Source organism: Neofelis nebulosa, chromosome 6, assembly GCF_028018385.1.
Source record: "Neofelis nebulosa isolate mNeoNeb1 chromosome 6, mNeoNeb1.pri, whole genome shotgun sequence".
In the NCBI taxonomy this organism is placed as follows: Eukaryota; Metazoa; Chordata; class Mammalia; order Carnivora; family Felidae; genus Neofelis; species Neofelis nebulosa.
The window spans coordinates 131,801,103-131,821,565 of NC_080787.1; the positions used below are offsets into that span (position 1 = coordinate 131,801,103).

The 20,463-nt window shown below is 34.8% G+C and overlaps 1 protein-coding gene across 1 annotated transcript in view; it reads left to right on the forward strand.

The window, feature by feature from the left end:
- The window catches only part of VTA1 (vesicle trafficking 1), a 69,654-nt gene that overhangs the window by 18,852 nt on the left and 30,339 nt on the right, over positions 1 to 20,463 (forward strand). The window contains exons 2-4 of the mRNA XM_058735475.1: positions 3,959 to 4,053; positions 6,867 to 6,994; positions 7,661 to 7,736. Coding sequence (XP_058591458.1) covers positions 3,959 to 4,053; positions 6,867 to 6,994; positions 7,661 to 7,736 — 299 coding nt within the window. The remainder of the gene's footprint in view (positions 1 to 3,958; positions 4,054 to 6,866; positions 6,995 to 7,660; positions 7,737 to 20,463) is intronic.

The window sequence follows — 20,463 nt, forward strand, 5'->3', positions numbered from 1 at the left end:
TGTACTTTTGGCTAGGTACATTACAATGCCCTTAATAATAAAGGGGTCTCGTTAGCAAAAGAGGTAGGAAGAAAGAATGTGGGTAGGCAGTTAGCAGTCTCTGCCACAATTATTAATTATCCACGTGAACAGGAAAATTTTCAATGATGGACACAGAAGGACCTTGAGGTCCTTGGGCAGTTACAGGCATTAACAAGATCAGGTGGAAGAGAGGGGCTTGAGCCCTAGACCCGTGTTTTCAGGAAACATGGAGAGAAAACTGTAAGTAGCAATGGAATGCACAGAAAAAAAACCCATAATACTTGCCAGTCCCGAGATACGAAGACTATAAGAGAATTTCTTCAAGTGACATCAAGGTTTAGTGAAGACAGGGAGAAGGAATCTGAGGACATGTAGGGGATTTTCCCAATTATAAAGCAGTAGCTCCAAGGGATATGGTAGAAGGAATGGGGCCCTGTGGAAGAGGTAAGTGGTAGGTTGGGGTAAGAAAATATAGTTGATAGTTGAGAGGAGTAAGGATGCTGTGAGTAGTGATTCTTAACCTATCCATGAGTTTTTTTTTTTTAAATTAATCTTTAATTATATTGTGTAAATTACAAATTATATTTGCATATTGATGTACTAATGTATTATAAAAACTATATGTATTTTTAAAGATACAGAAACACAGAAACATAAAGAATGATATAAAAATTATCAGTAGAAGTGCTAATATTTTCTTTCCCACACTCCAGCTCATTTTCTTGCCAATCCTTGGGATCATGTAAGTCCCAGAGGCTGCAGTTTCAATATAGCATAGGGCGGGGACTCTGTTAGTGTGACTATAAACAGCCTGGCACGAAATTGATCCCTACTGCCAAGCAGAAGCCTTCCTCTTAAAAATAAGAGCAAGAATACTTAAAATTCTTGGTAGAATTTTGGCAATACCATAAAACATGGCAAGATTAAATTTGGAGGAAGAAAAAGCATATTACCAGTTACAGATATTGTCATTTGTAAAGATGGCATTTGATCTGTGATTTCAGCAAATCAAATAGCCAGGAAATCTAAAAAATAAAAATATATTAAAGAGGGAACCACAGATCATTGGAGAAAGGAAGGATCATTTATTAAGTTTATTTGAGATTGGTGCTACTAACTTGGGAGGAGAGGAAATGTAAGTAAAATGAGTTTAAAGTTGAAAAATTAAAATGTAGGAAAAACTAGAAAAATCATGTAAATGAGTCAAGTCCCTTGGAGATAAAAGAACTTTTCCAAGCACAGAATTGACAAGAAAAAAAAAAATCACAAATAATAGCTTTGAGTACATAAATATTTCAAGCCTCTGTGTTTCAAATCAGCATTCAAAAATTGAAAGACGGCATGATATTTGCAGCAAATATGTTTGTTTTCCAAAGAGCTCATGTGATGTACTTTAGAAGAAAAAATGCAGCAAAAATACTGGAAGAAAAAACCTGAACAGCTCACAAAGAGGAAGTCTTGGGGAGTTCAGTCACAGTCATAAGAAGAAAAGGAGTTTAAGGCAGGCACAGATCTTGATCAGCTCAAAAGAGATGTGACTGGTTTAAAAGGAAAGGGTGTTCAACCATGTTTTTAAAAGGTGTGGGGGGAAGGGAGAGATGACTGAAACCTAACAGACAACATGCTATAGAAATATGACTGGTTAAAAGAGAGAGAAGAAGAAGAAAATTTGGTCACATTTGTGACCAATGGATGTTTAAAATGATCGGGTTTTTTGCTTTTCAAATTAGAACCTGGTTTTGGGTCAAAGTGATACCCAGTGCTGGCTGGTGTGCAGGGAAAATGAAAACACCATGCTTTTTAAACTGTGTAGCAGTATAAATCTGTACAGTACTTTTGGAACTCCATTTTTTTCTTGCATAAAAACCTAGATGGATCAGACCCTTAAATTTGATATATGAAAATAAATACATTAATAAACATCAAACTCTGTATGTAACATGGAATAAACTAAAAGCCTAAGCATTAAAAAGTAGTTTCTTCAGATTAAGCTATTAAAATTAAAAAGAGAGAGTAAATAACTGCATATTATATATGTATATATATCTTAATATAGTTTTAAAAGACATGATCGAGTAGACATAATTGAATTGGAAATCCTGAGAGTAACAGATACCAAGCCATGTTATAAAGCTGTAGTAAATAAAGCAGTGATAGGCCAGGAGACAAATGAAACAGGACAGACAGTATACAGAATTGGGCCCTTTTATCCCATGGAAGCTTAATATATGATAATGAATGTTAAAAGTGGCATTTCAGTCAGTGGGGCAGAATGAGCCATTCTTTCGTCCATGTACTTATCTATTCAGAAAATGTTTATCGAAGGCCAAGCATTATCCTACATGCCAAGCCAAGGGTACATCAGCAAACCGAGTAGACGAAAATCGCCATCATCACAGGGTTTAAATTTGAGTTGGAGTAGAGATAGTGGATAAATACAGAATATGATTACGTGCTGAGGAGAAAAGTAAAGCAGGGAAGAGGGATGGTGTTCACAAAGTGCCATTTGAGGGGAAAACATTGTATTCCTCCTTTATACTGTGTAAAGAACTGCCACAAGACAATTTGTTAAAAAGCAAACAACAGAATTTGACAGATTTTCTTTCTTTCATTGATAACTACTCCTAATTGATAAAGGGGAATATAGAGCTATGCAGTAAATATGCAGGACTTTTTTAGGAATGAAAATGAAAAATCACTTAAAATCCTGAGACTGATAGGAAGTTTAATAATATCAAATTTTCATGGGTTTGGGGAAATGAGTGCTTGTATATGTTGGTGATATAACTGCATATTGGTAATCTGTTTTGGAGGACAGCTTGAGAGTGCTTCTGAGAGCTCTCAGAAGTGAAAAAAATACATATACTGTGACCCAGGAATTCCATTTCTTGGTATTTGCCTCCGGGAACTCTTGAATGTATCACAAGCAGGTGTAGTAGCACAATATGATCTGTAGTCCTCAAAATCCAAGAACTACCTGAATGTGAATGTTGTGTCTGTCCACAGGGTGGAGCACTGTAGCACTATCACAGATTTCCAGAACATATTTATAGACTATAAGAGTAAATCACAGGTGGTATATGTATACACCAATGGTAACAACAACTACCACAGAACTGTTCATAGCTCCCATCACTGGGAAAGGTATTAGGGTCATGGTGTCACAAAAGTTTTTAGCTTTAGCCTTTCTCTAATTTTATTAACTTTTTAAAAAGAAAGGGTGTAATATATATATATATATATATATATATATATATATATATATATATATATATATAAAATAAATGACTAAAACAGTTCTCCCTGTTAGCCTGAACCCAAGATCCATTTCCCAGTATTCTATCCCATATTATATATTTTATCAGTATTAACTGTTTAACTTGCCAATTAAATTACAGGCCTTTTGTCAGCTTAGGACCTGGTCTTTTTTTGTTTGTTTGTTTTTAATCATAATGCCAAAAAAGAAGGTCTTGGTAAAAAAATACTGCTATTATCATTATGAATTTCTTGCATTCTTTGCATAATATTTGTGTGTTCTTTATTTTTGTAAATAAGATCTATAGTAAATCAAAGTTTTCTTTCTAAATTCACTTAAACTTTAAATTATTTATTAGAACACGTATTTTAAACATTCAGTAGTAGAGGGGCGCCTGGGTGGTTCAGCCAGGTAAACGTCCAACTTCAATTCAGGTCATGATCTCGCGGTGGCAGTTCGTGAGTTCTAATCCCGCCACATTGGGCTCTGTGCTGACAGCTCATAGCCTGGAGCCTGCTTCAGATTCTGTGTCTCCCTCTCTCTCTGTCCCTCCCCCACTCGTGCTATGTCTCTCTGTGTCTCTCAAAAACAAATAAAAACATTTAAAATATTTAAACATTTAGTAATAGAAAGGAACATTAAAAAATGAGATTGTTCAAACCATCTTATTTTTCTTTGTAGGTCGTTTATATGCAATGCAAACTGGAATGAAGATTGATAGTAAAACTCCAGAATGTCGTAAATTTTTATCAAAGCTAATGGATCAGTTAGAAGCTGTAAGTTAAACACTGATCATTGATTTTCTGATTAATGTTTTAAGTGGCATTTTATTGCATTTGTGTATGTGTATTTTGCCATTTTAGTTCTTCCCCTTGACAGCAATCCACAAAGTTTTTACAGCTGAGAAAAAATTAGATGCAATTTTTTTTTTTTTTTTTTTTTTTTACATCTTACTGCTAAGGGAGTTAGTTGTAAGCATAGTTTTCAGTGTCTTTGCATTTACCACTATATCTTGTTATTATAGATGTTATAGATGGCCTTTGAGTCATTTTTCACAGGTGACAGACCCTTTCTAACTTTACTTCATGCAGTCACATGGATTTGAGAATTCTTAGATAGCTCTTATAATAATGAAACAGGCTATTTATTTAGTGAAAGGGACATTGAAGAAAATGGTATCAGTTGCCTGTAGTCTCTTTGTCTTACTTTCGGTACCAGGACACAAGATACTTTTATGGTCCAGGCATTCTTCCCTGCTAGCAGAAATGTGGTAGGTGACTAATGTATGAGTCACCTTCTTGAACCATGATATAATTTCACAGGTTATATAGAGGCATCGATCCAGGGAAAATTGAATGGGTTTGAAGTACAGGAAGGCAGAGGCAGCCATAGTAATCCCTCTTAGTAATCAGGGCTCCACCCTGTGCCTCCTCTCCCAGCCGTCCTGGTTTCTCTTTTAACAATGTCAGGGTCTACTACTCATTAATTCATCTCTTCATCTCTTCAGAGGCTGTTATATTAATAGCTGCAACTTTTTATTTGCTTATTTAATTATATGCTCCTGCTCAGGAGAATTATAAATCTAAATATTTATTTGACTAGTTGCATTATTTATTTAGAGAGACAAAATTTAGATATATTAAAAATCAAAACATTTATAATAGTCAGCCCAGAGCTTTTATAAATGTTGAAAGTTATCCAGATCAAAGCCTTATTAGATTAAACAGCCATGGGCAGTAGGGTTATAACTTGATATGGGTATCTGGCCTTCTGACCCGGAATCCCTGTCATTGCAACTTTTAACCACTGATGGTGAGCCTAGTGGCACCACTGATGGAAACCCAGCTGCCCTTGAAGGCTGTCTGTCCTACTTCTAACATGGGTTCTGTAAGTACAGGAAAAATTTGAGTACTCTTTTTTTGGAAGGTGGGGTTAGGAGAGGAGAAATATGTTCCACACATAACAATATATTTTTAAAATCCTGTCACTAATAGACCATATAGCATATATCTCTTTATTAGTTTCACAGTATAAAAATAATAGGTAAAATAATAGCTTACGGATAAGACAGAACTCAGGATAGTTCTTTATAGTAAGTGAAGTGTAAAATCACATTTATAAAGGGACTCGGCAGGAGTGTATTATTACCTAAATTGCACAGCAGGTAGAATAAGCATATTGCATGGTGAGAGCCCATCGGCCTGTGCTGTAATGTTTAGTGTATGTGCTGCCGAAGTGACCACTGAGCTGTAATGTTTAGATTGCAGTTAGTAAACTGAATGTATGATGGTTTTGCTGCCGATATTTCACGTTGAAGATGAGATGAAATGACATACTCCCACTAAATTTTTCTAGAATTAAATCTAGAACTGAAGCATATCATAGTATGGATACAGTAAACTAGTGTTAGATGTGGGTTTTTTCTGTTTTTGATCAGGATAAGCATAGGGAAAACATTCTTAAATTCCAACATTATATCTCTTCTGGAACTTAAATTATTCTGTTGTAATTTTAAGGATATTTATTTTCCTGATTTTGTGAAAAATCCTGAAGCCTTTTTTAAATTTGATTTTTTACTTCATGGTGTCTTTGAGAAAAACCATTTTTAAACAGTAGTGTGGTACTCAGATCTAATATTTCAGAAAGTCATTTCATTCCAGTACAGTCTGGGTAAGATGTAGGAACTTAATTTGTTGTGTTTAAAATATTTTAAATTATTGGGACACCTGAGTGGCTCAGTTGGTTAAGCATCTGAATCTTGATTTCAGCTCAGGTCACGATCTCACCATTGTAAGATCGACTCTACACTGACAGTGTAGAGGCTGCTTGGGATTCTCTCCCCCTCTCTCTGCCCCTCCCCCGCTCACTTTCTCCCCCTTCCTCTCTCTTTCTCTCTCTCTCTCTTTCAAAATAAATAAATTTTAAGATATTTTAAATTATTGTATGTGTGGGAAAGGGATGTACTGACTGAAAATTTACAGTTGGGAATTGTGTTTTAACTTTGAGGTATTAGGCTAAATTTTAAAAACTTCTGTAATCCTAGTCTCAGTTTGTGATCTTATACTGTAGAAATAGATCTTTTTTTTTTTTTTCCACAGTATCCTCTGAGTGATACTATTTTAGGATGTAATGATTTCCCTAATCTCATTTTTTATATTTGATAGAAGAAATTGAAATGGGAATAAATTAAAATTTTAAATTGTGATTAGGAATTCCTAATCATAAGAATTTCCCAATTCTGTTTTTAGGATACCTGATAGTATATTGACTATTATCTTGAAATATTGTCTGATGCTTTACATAGATAGTTGGGTGTGTTATCTTTTTATTCTTGCTTATTTTGATTTTTAGAGCTAAATTATCCTTTCAGGTTATTATAAATATGTTTCTTCAAAATTTTGTAAACACTGGATTTTCTAAAAACCTTGGGCTGAGGGAGAGCAATTTTTATGAGATTTCATTGATACATCTACTGAAATGGGTGTAATTTTTAAAATATAAAATGATTATTAGGATTATAGGATTATTTGTACTTAAGTAGACTTCTTGTGAGTCCAAATCTTAAGCTTTGTACCTGATTTAATTTTAGCTTAAGAAACAGTTGGGTGATAATGAAGCTATTACTCAAGAAATAGTTGGTTCTGCCCACTTGGAGAATTATGCTTTGAAAATGTTTTTGTATGCAGATAATGAAGATCGTGCTGGACGATTTCACAAGTAAGTAAGGCAGAAAAATTAAATTAAACTTAAAAATTGAAATTACTGTGTAACTGGAATTATCCAGTCTTCCACTGAATGCTTTCAGACCTCTTGATTAATGATTTAGATTTTTTTTTAATTACTTGTAGAATCTCAGAATCATTTTAAGTTACAAGAGCAATCCTGCCTTTTTAGAGAAAATTGCTGAAGGAAGAATACCAACGGCAGATTTATTTTTTCAGTGAATACTCTGCAAATAGCCATTATTTAACATTTGGTAAAATCTAAGAGTTGATTTTAGCCAACAACAGCCTGTTTAAGTGAAACTGATTTTTTTTTAATTACCACAACCTGCCAAGTGAAATGATTTGTCATTATTTTAATAATAACGCAAAGAAATGAACATAGCTTGATACAGATTTGAATAATACTATAATTGCATTTTTTAATGAAAAGTAGACTATAAAACTTTGCTGTAGTATATTTACTTATGAGTGTTGTTACTTTCCCCCAATACAGATTATAAAAGGAGCTTTGTTGTGGTCTTGAAATCTGATTTTATTTAAAACATGAATTTTTGACTGCTTTTATAAAACACTAGAATTTTTTTTCTTATAGTTACCTGACTAATTCTGCAGCTTAATGGTTTTCATTTAACTCAACCAGCTCTCTCTTCTTGTTTAGAAACATGATCAAGTCTTTCTATACTGCAAGTCTTTTAATAGATGTCATAACAGTGTTTGGAGAACTCACTGATGAAGTGAGTATGCATTCTTTATTGTTTTATTAGCTAAAGATCGGTATTGTCACGCTTTTTTGGTTTTGTTATTGCCTTGCTTAGTTACAGCAGCATGCCTATCAGAAATGCAGTGTAAGCAAAAAATGTTCCACTAGCTACATTTGTAAAAGTAAGAAGATGAAACATTTCTTAATAATATATTTTATTTTTAATAGTATATGTTCTTTGCATCTAGTGTGTATTTTATAATTTGGCAAAAGCATAGCTACTGTATTGGGTATCACGGGTTTAGGGTTTGATTTTATTAAGTGTTTAAATATTATTAATCCTGTATACTAGTAAATTTCTACACTGTTATTTCATCAATATACTGGGGGCAGAGACTTTTAGGACCTTCTTCCTATTTCATTTCTAGTCAGAAATACTATGATTTGTCTCATTGTAAAGTACCCATAGAACTTGATATTTTCTGAGATGCTTCATATCCGTTTTATCATGTTGTTTCTCATAACCTCTAAGGTAAGTAGAGCATATATTCATTTTATACATGAGCAAATTGAGGCTAAGTGATGAAGTTATTGCTGTGAGTTCAGTGTTGTTTTCACTGTAGCAGACTTTACCATTGGCGTGGAAATTGTGCTTTTTGAGAGGGGAGATATTAATCTAGAGACAGAAAAAAAAACAGCTACAAATGAGACTGATAAAGCCATGTTGTATTAGTGATTTGGAATTTATGGAGAACATTGCTTTCTGTGATGTGAGTTTTTTCCAAATGATGAGCAGCTCATAGTATAAAGTTCAAAACAAAATGGAATATTACTTATGAGATGTTTGCATTTTCATAAAACAGAATAGAAAAACTGTGTAAAACATTATTTATGTTTAAAAATTTTTTTAATGTGTGTTTATTTTTGAGAGAGAGAAACACAGCGTGAGCAGGGGAGGGACAGAGAGAGAGGGAGACACAGGATCCAAAGAACACTATACAGGCTCTGAGGTGTCAGCACGGAGCTGGATGCAGGCTCCAACTCACTGACCGTGAGATCGTGACCTGAGCTGAATCGGAGGCTCAACTGACTGAGCCACCCAGGCGCCCCACCATTATTTATGTTTATATGTAAAATTAAGTTAAGCTCTAGGCTTGATGATTGTAAGCTAGGTTTTTGCATTGGCAGAGATGTACAGGACGTTTCAAGGTTCTGCCCAGTAAGGAACAGTTTTTTATTATGTGGAACTGTACTATCTCTTTTATTTCAAAACATCAAGCATCCCTGGCCTTGCCCACATAGCATTTCCCAATCATTCAGATAACCAGAAGCCACCCCCAGATATTTCCAAAACAATGCCTAGGGTATGGGGCAATGCCCATTGTAAGTCAGTGTTTTTGAGTCTCCTTGAGACAAAGTAGTGTAAGAGAAAACAGACTTGGAGTGTGAAACCTGAAATGCTTCTCAGTGGGTATCCCTTCTTTGTATTCTGAGGTCCCTATAGAGCCACTCTGTTTTAGCTCCCTTTCCCATCTTTTATTGCTGATCTGATGTTCTTTCTGTTTTTCCGGTGTGCAGCAACATACTAGATACTTGAGGATACAGAAGTGGTTTAAACATGATGGTGGAATAGTCACGTTTAAAGCTTTAGATAGTTCTGTATGGTTTTGGAGAGTAGCAGGTGGGTGACGGAGAATAATGAGGCTTCAGATTAGACAAGTAAGTCATAAGACAGATCAGAAGGAAGATAGAAGGCCTGGAATCTTCAGTTAGTGGGTTTTTTGAATAAAGAACTATACTCGGGTGTGCTTTGTATGCTAGGAATCTGTAGAATGGACTAGCGGGAGGAAGAACTGCAAGTCATTTGATGAAAGAACTGTTAATAATTATTGTGGAACTTTGTACAAGGTAGGTTTTTTTATCTGAGGAAAAACGATATGTTCAGACAGATTATAAAATTTGAGATGCAGGTATGACATCCACAAATAAATCAACACAAGACTCTTAGAAACAAAGACAAGATGGAGCGCCTGGGTGGTTCAGTTGGTTGAGCATCCAGCTTCGGCCCAGGTCATGATCTTGTGGCTGGTGAGTTCAAGCCCCGCGTTGGGCTCTGTGCTGACAGCTCAGAGCCTGGAGCCTGCTTCAGATTCTGTGTCTCCCTCTCTCTGCCCCTCCCCTGCTCGTGCTCTGTCTCTCTCTGTTTCTCAAAAAATAAAACGTTAAAAAAAAAAAAGGAATAAAGACAAGAAATCTGCAAAAATAGAGGTGACAGTTCAAGTTAGATTATACAAACACTAGGGGAAGAAGATAGTTTGAAAGAGTAGATGGTCAAGTAAACATCCTAGTAAACACCTATTGAAAATGCAAGAGGAAGATGTGAATTAAGAAATAGAGAAGTGAAGAAAGTCAAGATATGAGAAAAGATCATGATAAGGCAGAAAAGCAGATCGAATTTGCCCAAGACTTCCAAAAGGACTGGCCTTGCTTCTCCCTCTTCTACTTACTTAGGGAAGCTGCTTTTGTTCCCGTTTCAGAAGAAAGACCACAGTCCTTTGAACTTTTAAATGCCAACTGTGAGGATCCCCAATAGTAGATAAAGTAATAATACAGGGGAAAAGAACAAAATGTCCAGAAGTCCTAAGTGAGTAATGCAGGTTTTGTTTGTTTTTTTTTTTTAACTTAAAAGATACATGGATACTTGCACATATAATTAGCATCAGGTTCATCTGCATTTCAGAAGAAAAATCTAGGTTTACATTTAGGTATCCCTAACAGAGAACAGCTTCCTTAGTTATTTGAATATAGTAACTAGGGCAGGAACTCTGAATATTTGGGTAAATGGGAGGGCTTCAAAAGGAGTTAGGGGAGATTGTTTAGAGACTGAAGATACTGAAGAATATATGTAGCAACAGAGTAAAGAGACACTTTCCCAAAATGTTGACGCTCTTTTCTTTCCCTGTCTCACCACCCAACCTGCTACCTAAGTTCTTCTGCCTTGCATTGGTACTCGACTCAAATAGCATCTGTGTTGGTGGTTAGAGGATCCAGGTAGCTGGAGGGGTCTAAGATGGTACAGAGAAAAGAAGTTCGGCATTCTAAGGCCAGCCTGAAAAGAAAGTGTTACTAGTTACTTGATTGGGGTGAGGTTTATTCTTTCACCTTCACCATGTAAATCATGCATATTGATTGACTGATTAAAAGCAATCTTGTTTTTTAAGTTTATTTATTTAGAGAGACAGAGAGAAAGTGCCAGCGGGAGAGGGACAGAGGGAGAGAATCCCAAACAGGCTCCATGCTGTCAGTGCAGGGCCCGATGTGGGTCTCGAACCCACATACTATGAGATCATGACCTGACCCAAAGTCAAGTCGGATGCTTAACTGACTGAGCCACCCAGGTGCCCAGTTGTGCACATTTAAATTGGGAAATGTGTGTACACACAATTTACGTGTAATTATATTTTCACTGACTTACATATATTATAACATGCAAAGTTTGTACATCCATTGAAAGTTGTGCATATCAAAATCAACAAATTGCTTGACACACAGTGCTGACATTTCTCATATTCATTATCATACAGTGCTCTTATATGACTTGTGAACTGATTTTTGACCATGAACTAAATACAGAGAGTCGGCCAACAAGGAAAGTAAAATAAGGGTGAGGCTGACTGTCCATCTGCCATTAACATAATGCCTAGGCCTACCAGTTTATCGGCATACTTGCAGATTCTCTTTTCTCTTACTTTTAATGTTGGATTTTTGTTTCATCATGTTCCATGTCTGCTAATGGCATCTTCATCATTATTACTGAGATTTAGGTTTTTCCAAATAATGGTTTGAAATGTCAGATAATTGTAGGTAAAGCTCCACCGGGTGGAATAGGGAGCAATCCACTCTGGCTGTGACTTTACCGGCTGTCACCAGTACAGATGAGCAGGATGGTGATTGGCACCAACCCTCTCCCCTACGTGGGTGTCCTAAGAAAATCTGAGGCTTGTACTTATTTACTTGTGATGTAAGCCCAGTATGCCTAAAACAAGACACTAACTCTTATAACATTTCTTATTTCAAAATAACTGTTAAAAAGATGAGCTATTTTAGGAGTGCCTGAGTGGTTCAGTCAGTTAAGCATCACAATTTCAGCTCAGGTCATGATCTCGCAGACTGTGAGTTCGAGCCCCGCATCGGACTCTGTGCTGACAGCTCAGAACCTGGAGCCGGCTTCAGATTCTGTATCTCCCTCTCTGTCTGCCCCTCCCCCACTCACGCCCTGTCTCTGTCCCTCTCAAAAACTGAATAAGACATTTAAAAAATTAAAAAAAACAAAACTGTTTCAAAAGCTATGGGTATAAACTGGCTACTTGAAGCATTTAGCAGTTTTAACTCATTCCCTCCTTTCCACTTCCACTTAGTTTCATCCACTTGAAAAACACTAGCAGGAAACAAGTGGGAAAAGAATGAGTTTAAGGATTTCAGGTAGGCAGATTTTTTTTTTTTTAATATATACTCCTGTAGGTATAGTTCAGGATTCTGTAACTTATTTGTTCATGTATAAGGTGAATGCAGTGCTGCATTTAACTAGATATATGCCAAAGCTTTTTAACAAATCTGCAGCTTTCCTCAGAAATACTTGTTTTCCTTGCTTCTCAAAGAATGCTGTTTTAAGAAACGCTAAAATCTGTAACAACACAGTGGGAAGGAGAAAAGCATTATAATTGTCTCATACTTTTTATTTTGTATTTTTAAATTATCTTTTAACTTTATTATCTTTACAAACAAGGGAATGGTGGTTTTTAAATTAATGTTTTTTAAAGTTCTTAAAATGTTGCTTTTTTTTTTTTTTTTTGCTATCAGCCCTGAAAATTTACTTTAAAAGTAAAGAGATAGTGGTTGTCAAACGCAAGCCCCACTCAACTCCAAACCAAGAAGTCATTTTACCTCTTTGGACTTGGTTTTTCTTCTGTAAACTGGGAGGCCAGCTCCACCAGTCTATGGTATATGTGCCATGTGTGGGAGAGGTGCTGGGAAAAGGAGAATGAAAAACAAAGATGAAAAAGCAGACAAAATAAGGAGAGAAGCAAAGCAAAAATAGTTTTAGGTTAGAAGCTACAAAAGGAGGGGTGAAAAGCTAACTTACATCGTTACATAAGTGAAAGTGGGAAGTAGACCCACTGAAAATATCACAAAGTACAAATTTCTAGTAAGAGGAAGGGAGAGGAAAGGGACCATTATCCGAGTGTTGTAACACAGAGAGTGGGCAAGCTGAACACCACCTGGGGCCTAATGTATGACATTTGTATGTGAAAATTTTGAGTCTTCTATAATGTATTGCCTTGCAGGGGGGACTTTGTCTCATTCTACTCTTACATCTTCTTTGGCATTAAGTGTAAATTTCCACCCTGAGGAAAATCTCAGAGTAAAAAAAAGTGGCTTTTTTGTACCATTAACATAACAGTGATTAGTTGGTACTTCAGATGTTGCTATAGTTTAGCTTTTCATTTTTCTATCTATAGATGGAGATAAGGTTCAGACTTGTTTACACAGAACTTCTTTCCTAACTCTTCTAAAATGTAATAGATTTTATTTACTCACAGCATTTTTCTTGGTCTGTTCCCTGATAATTTTCATTTTAAATTCAGGTCATAGTTGCACAAAAGTAAAGTCTGTATCTTCTTTAGTTTTTGACTTTTTTTTTTTTAATATTTTATCTGCCACCATTCTGTATCTTAACTCTGCTATCTCTGTTTTAGTTGTACCTGTTTAACTCTTTTAACTGTGCCTTCTATAATTCCATCTCAGTATTTAAATTTGTTGTTAAAATAAACTTCTGGCTTTTCTGTAGCTACATGGAAATCAGTGTCCCAGTTTTAGCAATAGAATCACCAGAGTATATATTAAAATTTTTAATTTTGTATTTTAAAGCAAGGGATGTTTAAAACATAAATACTTTATTTTCCTTCTATGGTATCTTGTGCAGTCTGTTCATGACCAGTATTGTTGACAGACTTCTATTGTATTTTAGATTTGTTTCACTTCTTGCAGTGTTGAGGAGCAGACAGCATTTTGCCCTTTTTCCTTCATGGTCTTTGGTTTAGGTTTAATACTGCAGTTTAGGAAGAAAATAAAAATCGTAGGTAAAAGGTAAAAATACTATTCTTATCTATTGAGTTTCTGCTAATTTTGGGGGGAATCAAATGAATATGGCATGTTTTCTTGCCCTCACGGAGCTTGTGTTCTAATTTGAAAAGAGAAGCAAAATAACTAATTATGAGGATATATGGTGTAGTAATGATAAAGTACAGGGAAGAGATTCCACTCCCGCCACTTGCCTGGCACTGTGCTTACACAATTTAGATGAACTTTATTTCACCTTTTACGACTCTGAATTACAGTAAGAACACCAGTCAGAAAAATATAAGTACTTTGTCCCCAGGTGCTGTGGCCCGGAACAGTATTCTCAAACTCTGATGAACATCCAGCCTTTTTTTTTCTTTCTTTCTTTCTTTTTTTTTTTTTTTTTTTACTTTGGACTTTCCATTATGTTGCAGACTGATAGTTTCGTAAAATACAAGTAATAATTGAATTACTAGAAAGGTGAAATTTAAAAAAGATGTGTAAGGGGCACCTGAATGGCTCAGTCAGTTGAGCATCGGGCTCTTGATTTTGACTCAGGTCATGATCCCAGGATCCTGGGCTTGAGCCCCATTTTGGGCTCCACGCTGAGCAGAGCACGGTGCCTGCTTGAGATTCTCTTTTTCTCTCCTTCTGCCCTTCTCCCCCAGTCACAAGCTCTCTCTCTCTCTAAAATAAAAATTAAAAACAAAAAAATTTTTAAAAAGACATATAAAGTACAAGCCTAATTTGTTATAAGTTTCCTAAATACTCTGAATTTCTGTACTATCTTGTCACAAACTGGTAAACAGTTTGCACACCCGTACTGGGTGTCTTTTGATTGGCACTGATCATTGGCTTCTCTTGAAGCCCCCAGGGAATCCTGTTTATATCCTGATCTGACTCTCCCTGCTCAGAAAACAGAGCTTTGCAACCTTACCGCAGTGATTATATATATGAATAGCAGGCTGGGAAGGAGATAATCTGTCTAAAGTATCCATTTGCACTAGAAGGTTCTAAATTAAGCAACATCTTATTGCTAACCTAGAAACCATGGTGGATCAGGAGTAATTTATCTAATTACAAAAGCATGCGTTCAGTACATACACCATACCTTAGGTTTTTATACTTTTACTGTATGTACACTGAAGGTCTCAGCAATTATAATAACAAACAAAAATATGAGGGTAGTATGTCTTACTAGAGTAGGAATTCCATATATTTTGTATTTGTTTCTGTGTAATAATTGCCAAGAAGTGTGTGCACCTCATATTCATTTAATTGTGAATGAGTGGAGTATGTTTGCATGTAGTGTTAGTACAATGTGACTAAAAATGCTAAGGCATTGGCTTCACAATTCCATACGCACTTCATCACTGTGTTACTTTGGTAAGTTATTTGATTTATATAAGCCTGTTCCTATGTTTGTAAGGTGAAGAAAATTATAATAGATATTCTTTCAAGTTTTTCTAGACTTCAAATGAAAAACTGCATGTAAAGCCTTTAGCAAAGTGCCTAGCATATAGTAGATGCTTTAAAAACATTAGTTTTTGCTTTCACTCCTTGATGGATAATGTTGTACTGTACTATATTTATAAAGGGCATCAGCAAATACATGGCAGTTTTAATGCAAACTATCCTAAATTGCTCAATCTTATGTATTTACTTAAGATGAATTTATGCCTTATTATACAGAAATACTTATTATACAGAAATAAGTAAGCATTATATATCATTACCACTATGTTTGGAGACCCATCATGTGCAGTTGGAGTCCCAAGAAAGAGAGTAGAAAGAAAATATAGAAGAAAAAATATTTATAGAAATAAATGACCATAGATTTTCTAAAATGAATCCAACAAAGTCAGTGAACCCTAAGTAAAATAAATACAAAGAAAACCATACCTGAGAACATTTTGGTCAAACCAGTGAAGTTCAGTGATGGAAGGGAAAATCTTGAGAGAGTGGTCTTGGGAAATAATACATTGTACAAGGTATAATGTGCTTTGAAGGTAACAGTGCTTTGAAGGATAGTTGACTTCTCATTTTTTGAAAAAGTAGTGGCAAAAAGATAATGAAATTCACATATTCAAAGCACTGAAAGGAAAAAGGAAGAAAAAGCAAGGAAAAAAACCCTGTCAGTGTAGAATTCTGTATAGAGCAAAGCTATCCTTCAAAAAATGAAGGTAAAATAAAGGACATTTTCAGGCAGGTTAGCTCACTGCTAGCAAATCTGCTCTAAAGAGCTAAAGAACAGCAGAAAGAAATTTTCTTTGGCCTGAAGGAAAATGATACCAGATGGCAGCTTGGATTTCCAGGAAGGAATGAAGTACACTGGACATAATATGTAAATAAATATATTTAAAAGACTATATATTTTTTCTTTTCCTTCATTTCTTTAAAAGATCTATGCCTATTTAAGTAAAAAATTATTATAACTATATATACATATTTGGTAAACCCAAAAGAAGGCAGATAAAGGGAAGAGAGGAAAGTAAAAACAGGTGGGAGTAATATAAAACAATTTAGCAAATTTTAGGCCTAAATACAGCTGTATCACAATTTAGCAAATTTTAGGCCTAAATACAGCTATATCAATACATACTGTAAAGGTAAATGGACTAACACTCTAAAAGTAGAGACTGTCAAACTATGTAAAAAAGCAAGCTATAATTTTATACTGTTTACAAGAGACACTTTTTAAGTACAGAAACATATTTTGAAAATGAAAGGACAGAAAAAATACTGAATGCCAATACTAAATAAACAAAATTCCCAGTGAAATATTAATATTAGACAAAGCAAACTTTAAGAAGATGTGTTAGTAGAGGTAAAATGGGACATTTTATAACAATAAAGGGTTCAGTTCATCAACAAGGTATTATAGTTATAGATGTGTACATACTAAGTTGTAATCTACATAAAACAAACATTAATAGAAATAGAAATATAGAAAAATTCATAGTCACAGTTTCAGATATTAACACCCCCAGTTATCATTAGAATGAGTAGTTTAAAAACAGTAAAATTAATAAAGACTGGCCAAATATTGGTTAGAATGTAGAAAAAATAAGAGCTTTCATACATTGCTTGGTGAAAATGATAAATGTTATAACCACTTTGGAAAAGATTTGGCATATTTTTATGAAGTTAAATATACACCTACCCTTTTACCCAGCAATTCCTCCTTGGTATTTATCCAAGAGAAATGAAAACTTATGTCCAGAAAAAGACTTGTTCAAGAGAGCTCATAGGAACTTTATTCATAATAGCCCAAAGCTGGAAAGATCCCAGATGCCTACCAACCTGTGAATTGATCTCAGCTGTTACTGAGATGTAAAAAGGTACTGCCGATATACCCTGCAACACGGATGGATCTTAAAGAGATTATGCTGAGCAAAAGAAGACTCAAAAGAATGCAAGCTGTGATTCCTTTCATATAAAGTACAATATACAAATTTATTCTAGTGAAAAAGTTAGGGTTTGTGTCTGCGTATGTGTGTGCAAGGGCAAATTGATCTGGAGAGAGATATAAAGGAAACTTCTGGGGAACTAGAAGTATTCTATTTTGATAAGAGTATGTTTTATATAGGTATATCTATTTGTCAAAACTCATATACAAGATTTATGCATCTCAAGGTGTATCACTATTACTGCAAAAAAAAGTTAAATATTGAACTATCATTTATAGGTTTGGTTTTTCTTAATGGTATTAGGTTGGCAATTCCAAAATTGCTTATTCTGTAATCTAGGATGGAGCATAGGAGTAGAAATACATTGAGAGAGCCAGTTTTCTCACTTCTGGGGAAAGAAGTTACAATAGGATGGGAGAAGACCAGATTGTGTTATGCTGTTGGGTTGGAATTGGAGATGTCCATATTATTTGTGCTTATTAAATATATTAGATAAATAGAGCAAAATGGATACATATAGTATAGTAATTGTGTAGTAGTATAGGTAGTATATATACTATAAATGTATGTATAATATATGTATTTGTGTGTATACACATATCATACATACATAGATATGTGTATGCATGCACATAAAATATAGTTCTTATAAGGGACCTAGAAGCAATGATGCACCAATAGCAATGAGAGTACCCCAGTGTCTGATTTGGGGTTCTAAATACTGTTCATCTATAAAAGGAACCAGGACTCTTATAGAAAGGCTGAATCTAGGACTGGGTCAGGGAAGACACTAGATGAAGCTGGCCCTTTGTCTTGTGCTAGAAAATAAAATGTTCATATGATCTTGGGGACATGTCAAAAGGATCCAGAAACCAACTGGAAAGGGTTTCCACTGTCCATGCTGGGGACAATTTGAGAATCAAAATGAGAATGATATTAATGATAACTCAATGAATAAAATAAGAATCAATGGGTCTGTACTGAAACATACAATGAAATACATGAATGAATGAATGAATGAATGAATGAATGATGGAAAAACAGAGAAGGCCTTTTACAGTAGAATTCTAATAAATGTAGAAAAATGATAAAGGTAGAAATAATTGGGTTTAAAACGAATGGGTGGGAAGTTTGATGAAGAGTGAGGTATTTCTATTAGTTTCTAAATGTCTCCTCTCAAACTGCGTACTAATTTTAAAGGAGAAAATAGTCTCAATGGAGAAACCTGTGTGACATCACTTTAACCAAGTTATCAAATCTAACACAACCAGTATTGGAACCAACCAATACCATATGCCTTCTAATAAGATAAAGTGAAAAAGACAAACATCACTTCAGTGCTAATCCTGCTAAAAATGCATAACCTGAACCTAATCATAAGGAGATATCAGACAAATCCTAATAAATACATGCTTTACAACTTAGGCTGTTTTGTTTTATTTTGTTTTGTTTTTTAATGTTGAGGTTGAGAAGCAAACACTAACAAAGGCTGGCGGTTCCAGATTAAAGACTAAAAAGACATGACAACTAAATAATGCAAGCTTCTTAAATGATATAAACCCAGAAGAGGAATAACTACTGGGGGCATTAATAAAATTGACAGAATTTGTTGGAACTGTGGATCAGAGAATATCCTTATATAAGTGTTAAATGTCCTGATTTTAATAACCATTGTGCATAAGATTGTCCTTGATCGTAGAATATGCACAATGGAAGGGTAAGGGGCACAGTGACTTCTGACTTACTCCTAAATGGTACAGAAAAAAAATGCATATATATAAATAAGCATTTTGCATATTGATACATGCATAAATATGTGTATATTAATGGATTGATAAAATGTAAACAATTGGGGCATCTAAATGAAAAGTATATGAGAGAGTGTCTTGTAAAACTTTCTTCTAAGCTTCATGAAGTTGTATAAAAAATTATTTCACAAAGCTGTGTGTGTGTGTGTCTCTCTCTCTCTCTCTCTCTCTCTCTCTATATATATATGTATTTTAAGATAATTTTGGTTCTTTCTTACCCCAGTGGATTAAGTATTAAACAGTTAATAATCATACCTTCTTTGAAAATCTTTTGGCTAATTTGAATGTACATTCCAAATATTATAAAACTAGGATAGTTAAATTTAAGTATTTGTGTATTATAGTTTTGTATATTTATTTATTAAGTACATGTAAATTTAAATGTTTATGTATTATGGGTATGATTTTTTGGTACAGTTTTATAAAATTCTAGTTGTTTTGAAAAATATAAGTAGGGGCGCCTGGGTGGCTCAGTCAGTTGAGCCTCCAAAATTTTGGCTCAGGTCATGGTCTCACGGCTTGTGAGTGCAAGCCCCTCATGGGGCTCTGTGCTGACAGCTCAGAGCCTGGAGCCTGCTTCGGATCTGTGTCTCCCTCTCTCTCCACCCCTCCCCCACTTGTGCTCTGTCTCTCTCTGCTTCAAAAATAAATACACATTAAAAAAAAAGAAAAATCTAAAAGTATAAAAATGTTAAATAAATCTTAATTAATAATACATGTAATTGTGTACATGTAATTTGTGATTATAAATACTTCAGTGTTTGAGTCATTGTGGTAATAAATTTGTTGAATGTGTGTTTTTCAAGCATTTCTCATTGTATTTTGTCCAGTGTTCCTGGGAATTTAATAGAGCCCTTGTTTCTATACTATATTTGGGAGCATCGAGGGGCTAAGTATAAATATATTATCTGTGGTATTGCCACAGAGTTAGAGATTATTCCTCTCCTTCGTATCATTAAGTGCTTTGAAATGTTATGAAAGCTATGGATTCTCTCCCATGCATTTGTGCATCGCATTTTTGCATATAATTCTGCGAGTTTCACAGACACCCTCTACCCTAACCACTGACCCTTCTTTGCAAGCCTAAGTCAAACTGTATACTCGAATGTAATATTCACATTTATTCCTTAGTGAAAAATGTTTTATTCCAGTTTAGTGTTTTTCATAGTATAGTTCCAAGACAGCCACCTTCAGAATCATTTGGGGTATTTGATTTTAAAAAAACATGTATTTCAGAATCTAGTATCCTTCCATTCATCAAATATTTATTAAGCTCTACTATATATCAAACATGGTTCTAGGCACAAGTAATGCAGCAGTGAATAAAATCCCTGTCCTCGTGGGAATCACATTTCTCTGGTGGAGACAGACAATGAAAAAAATGAATAAATAAAATACATAGTATGTCAGATGGCAAGTGCCA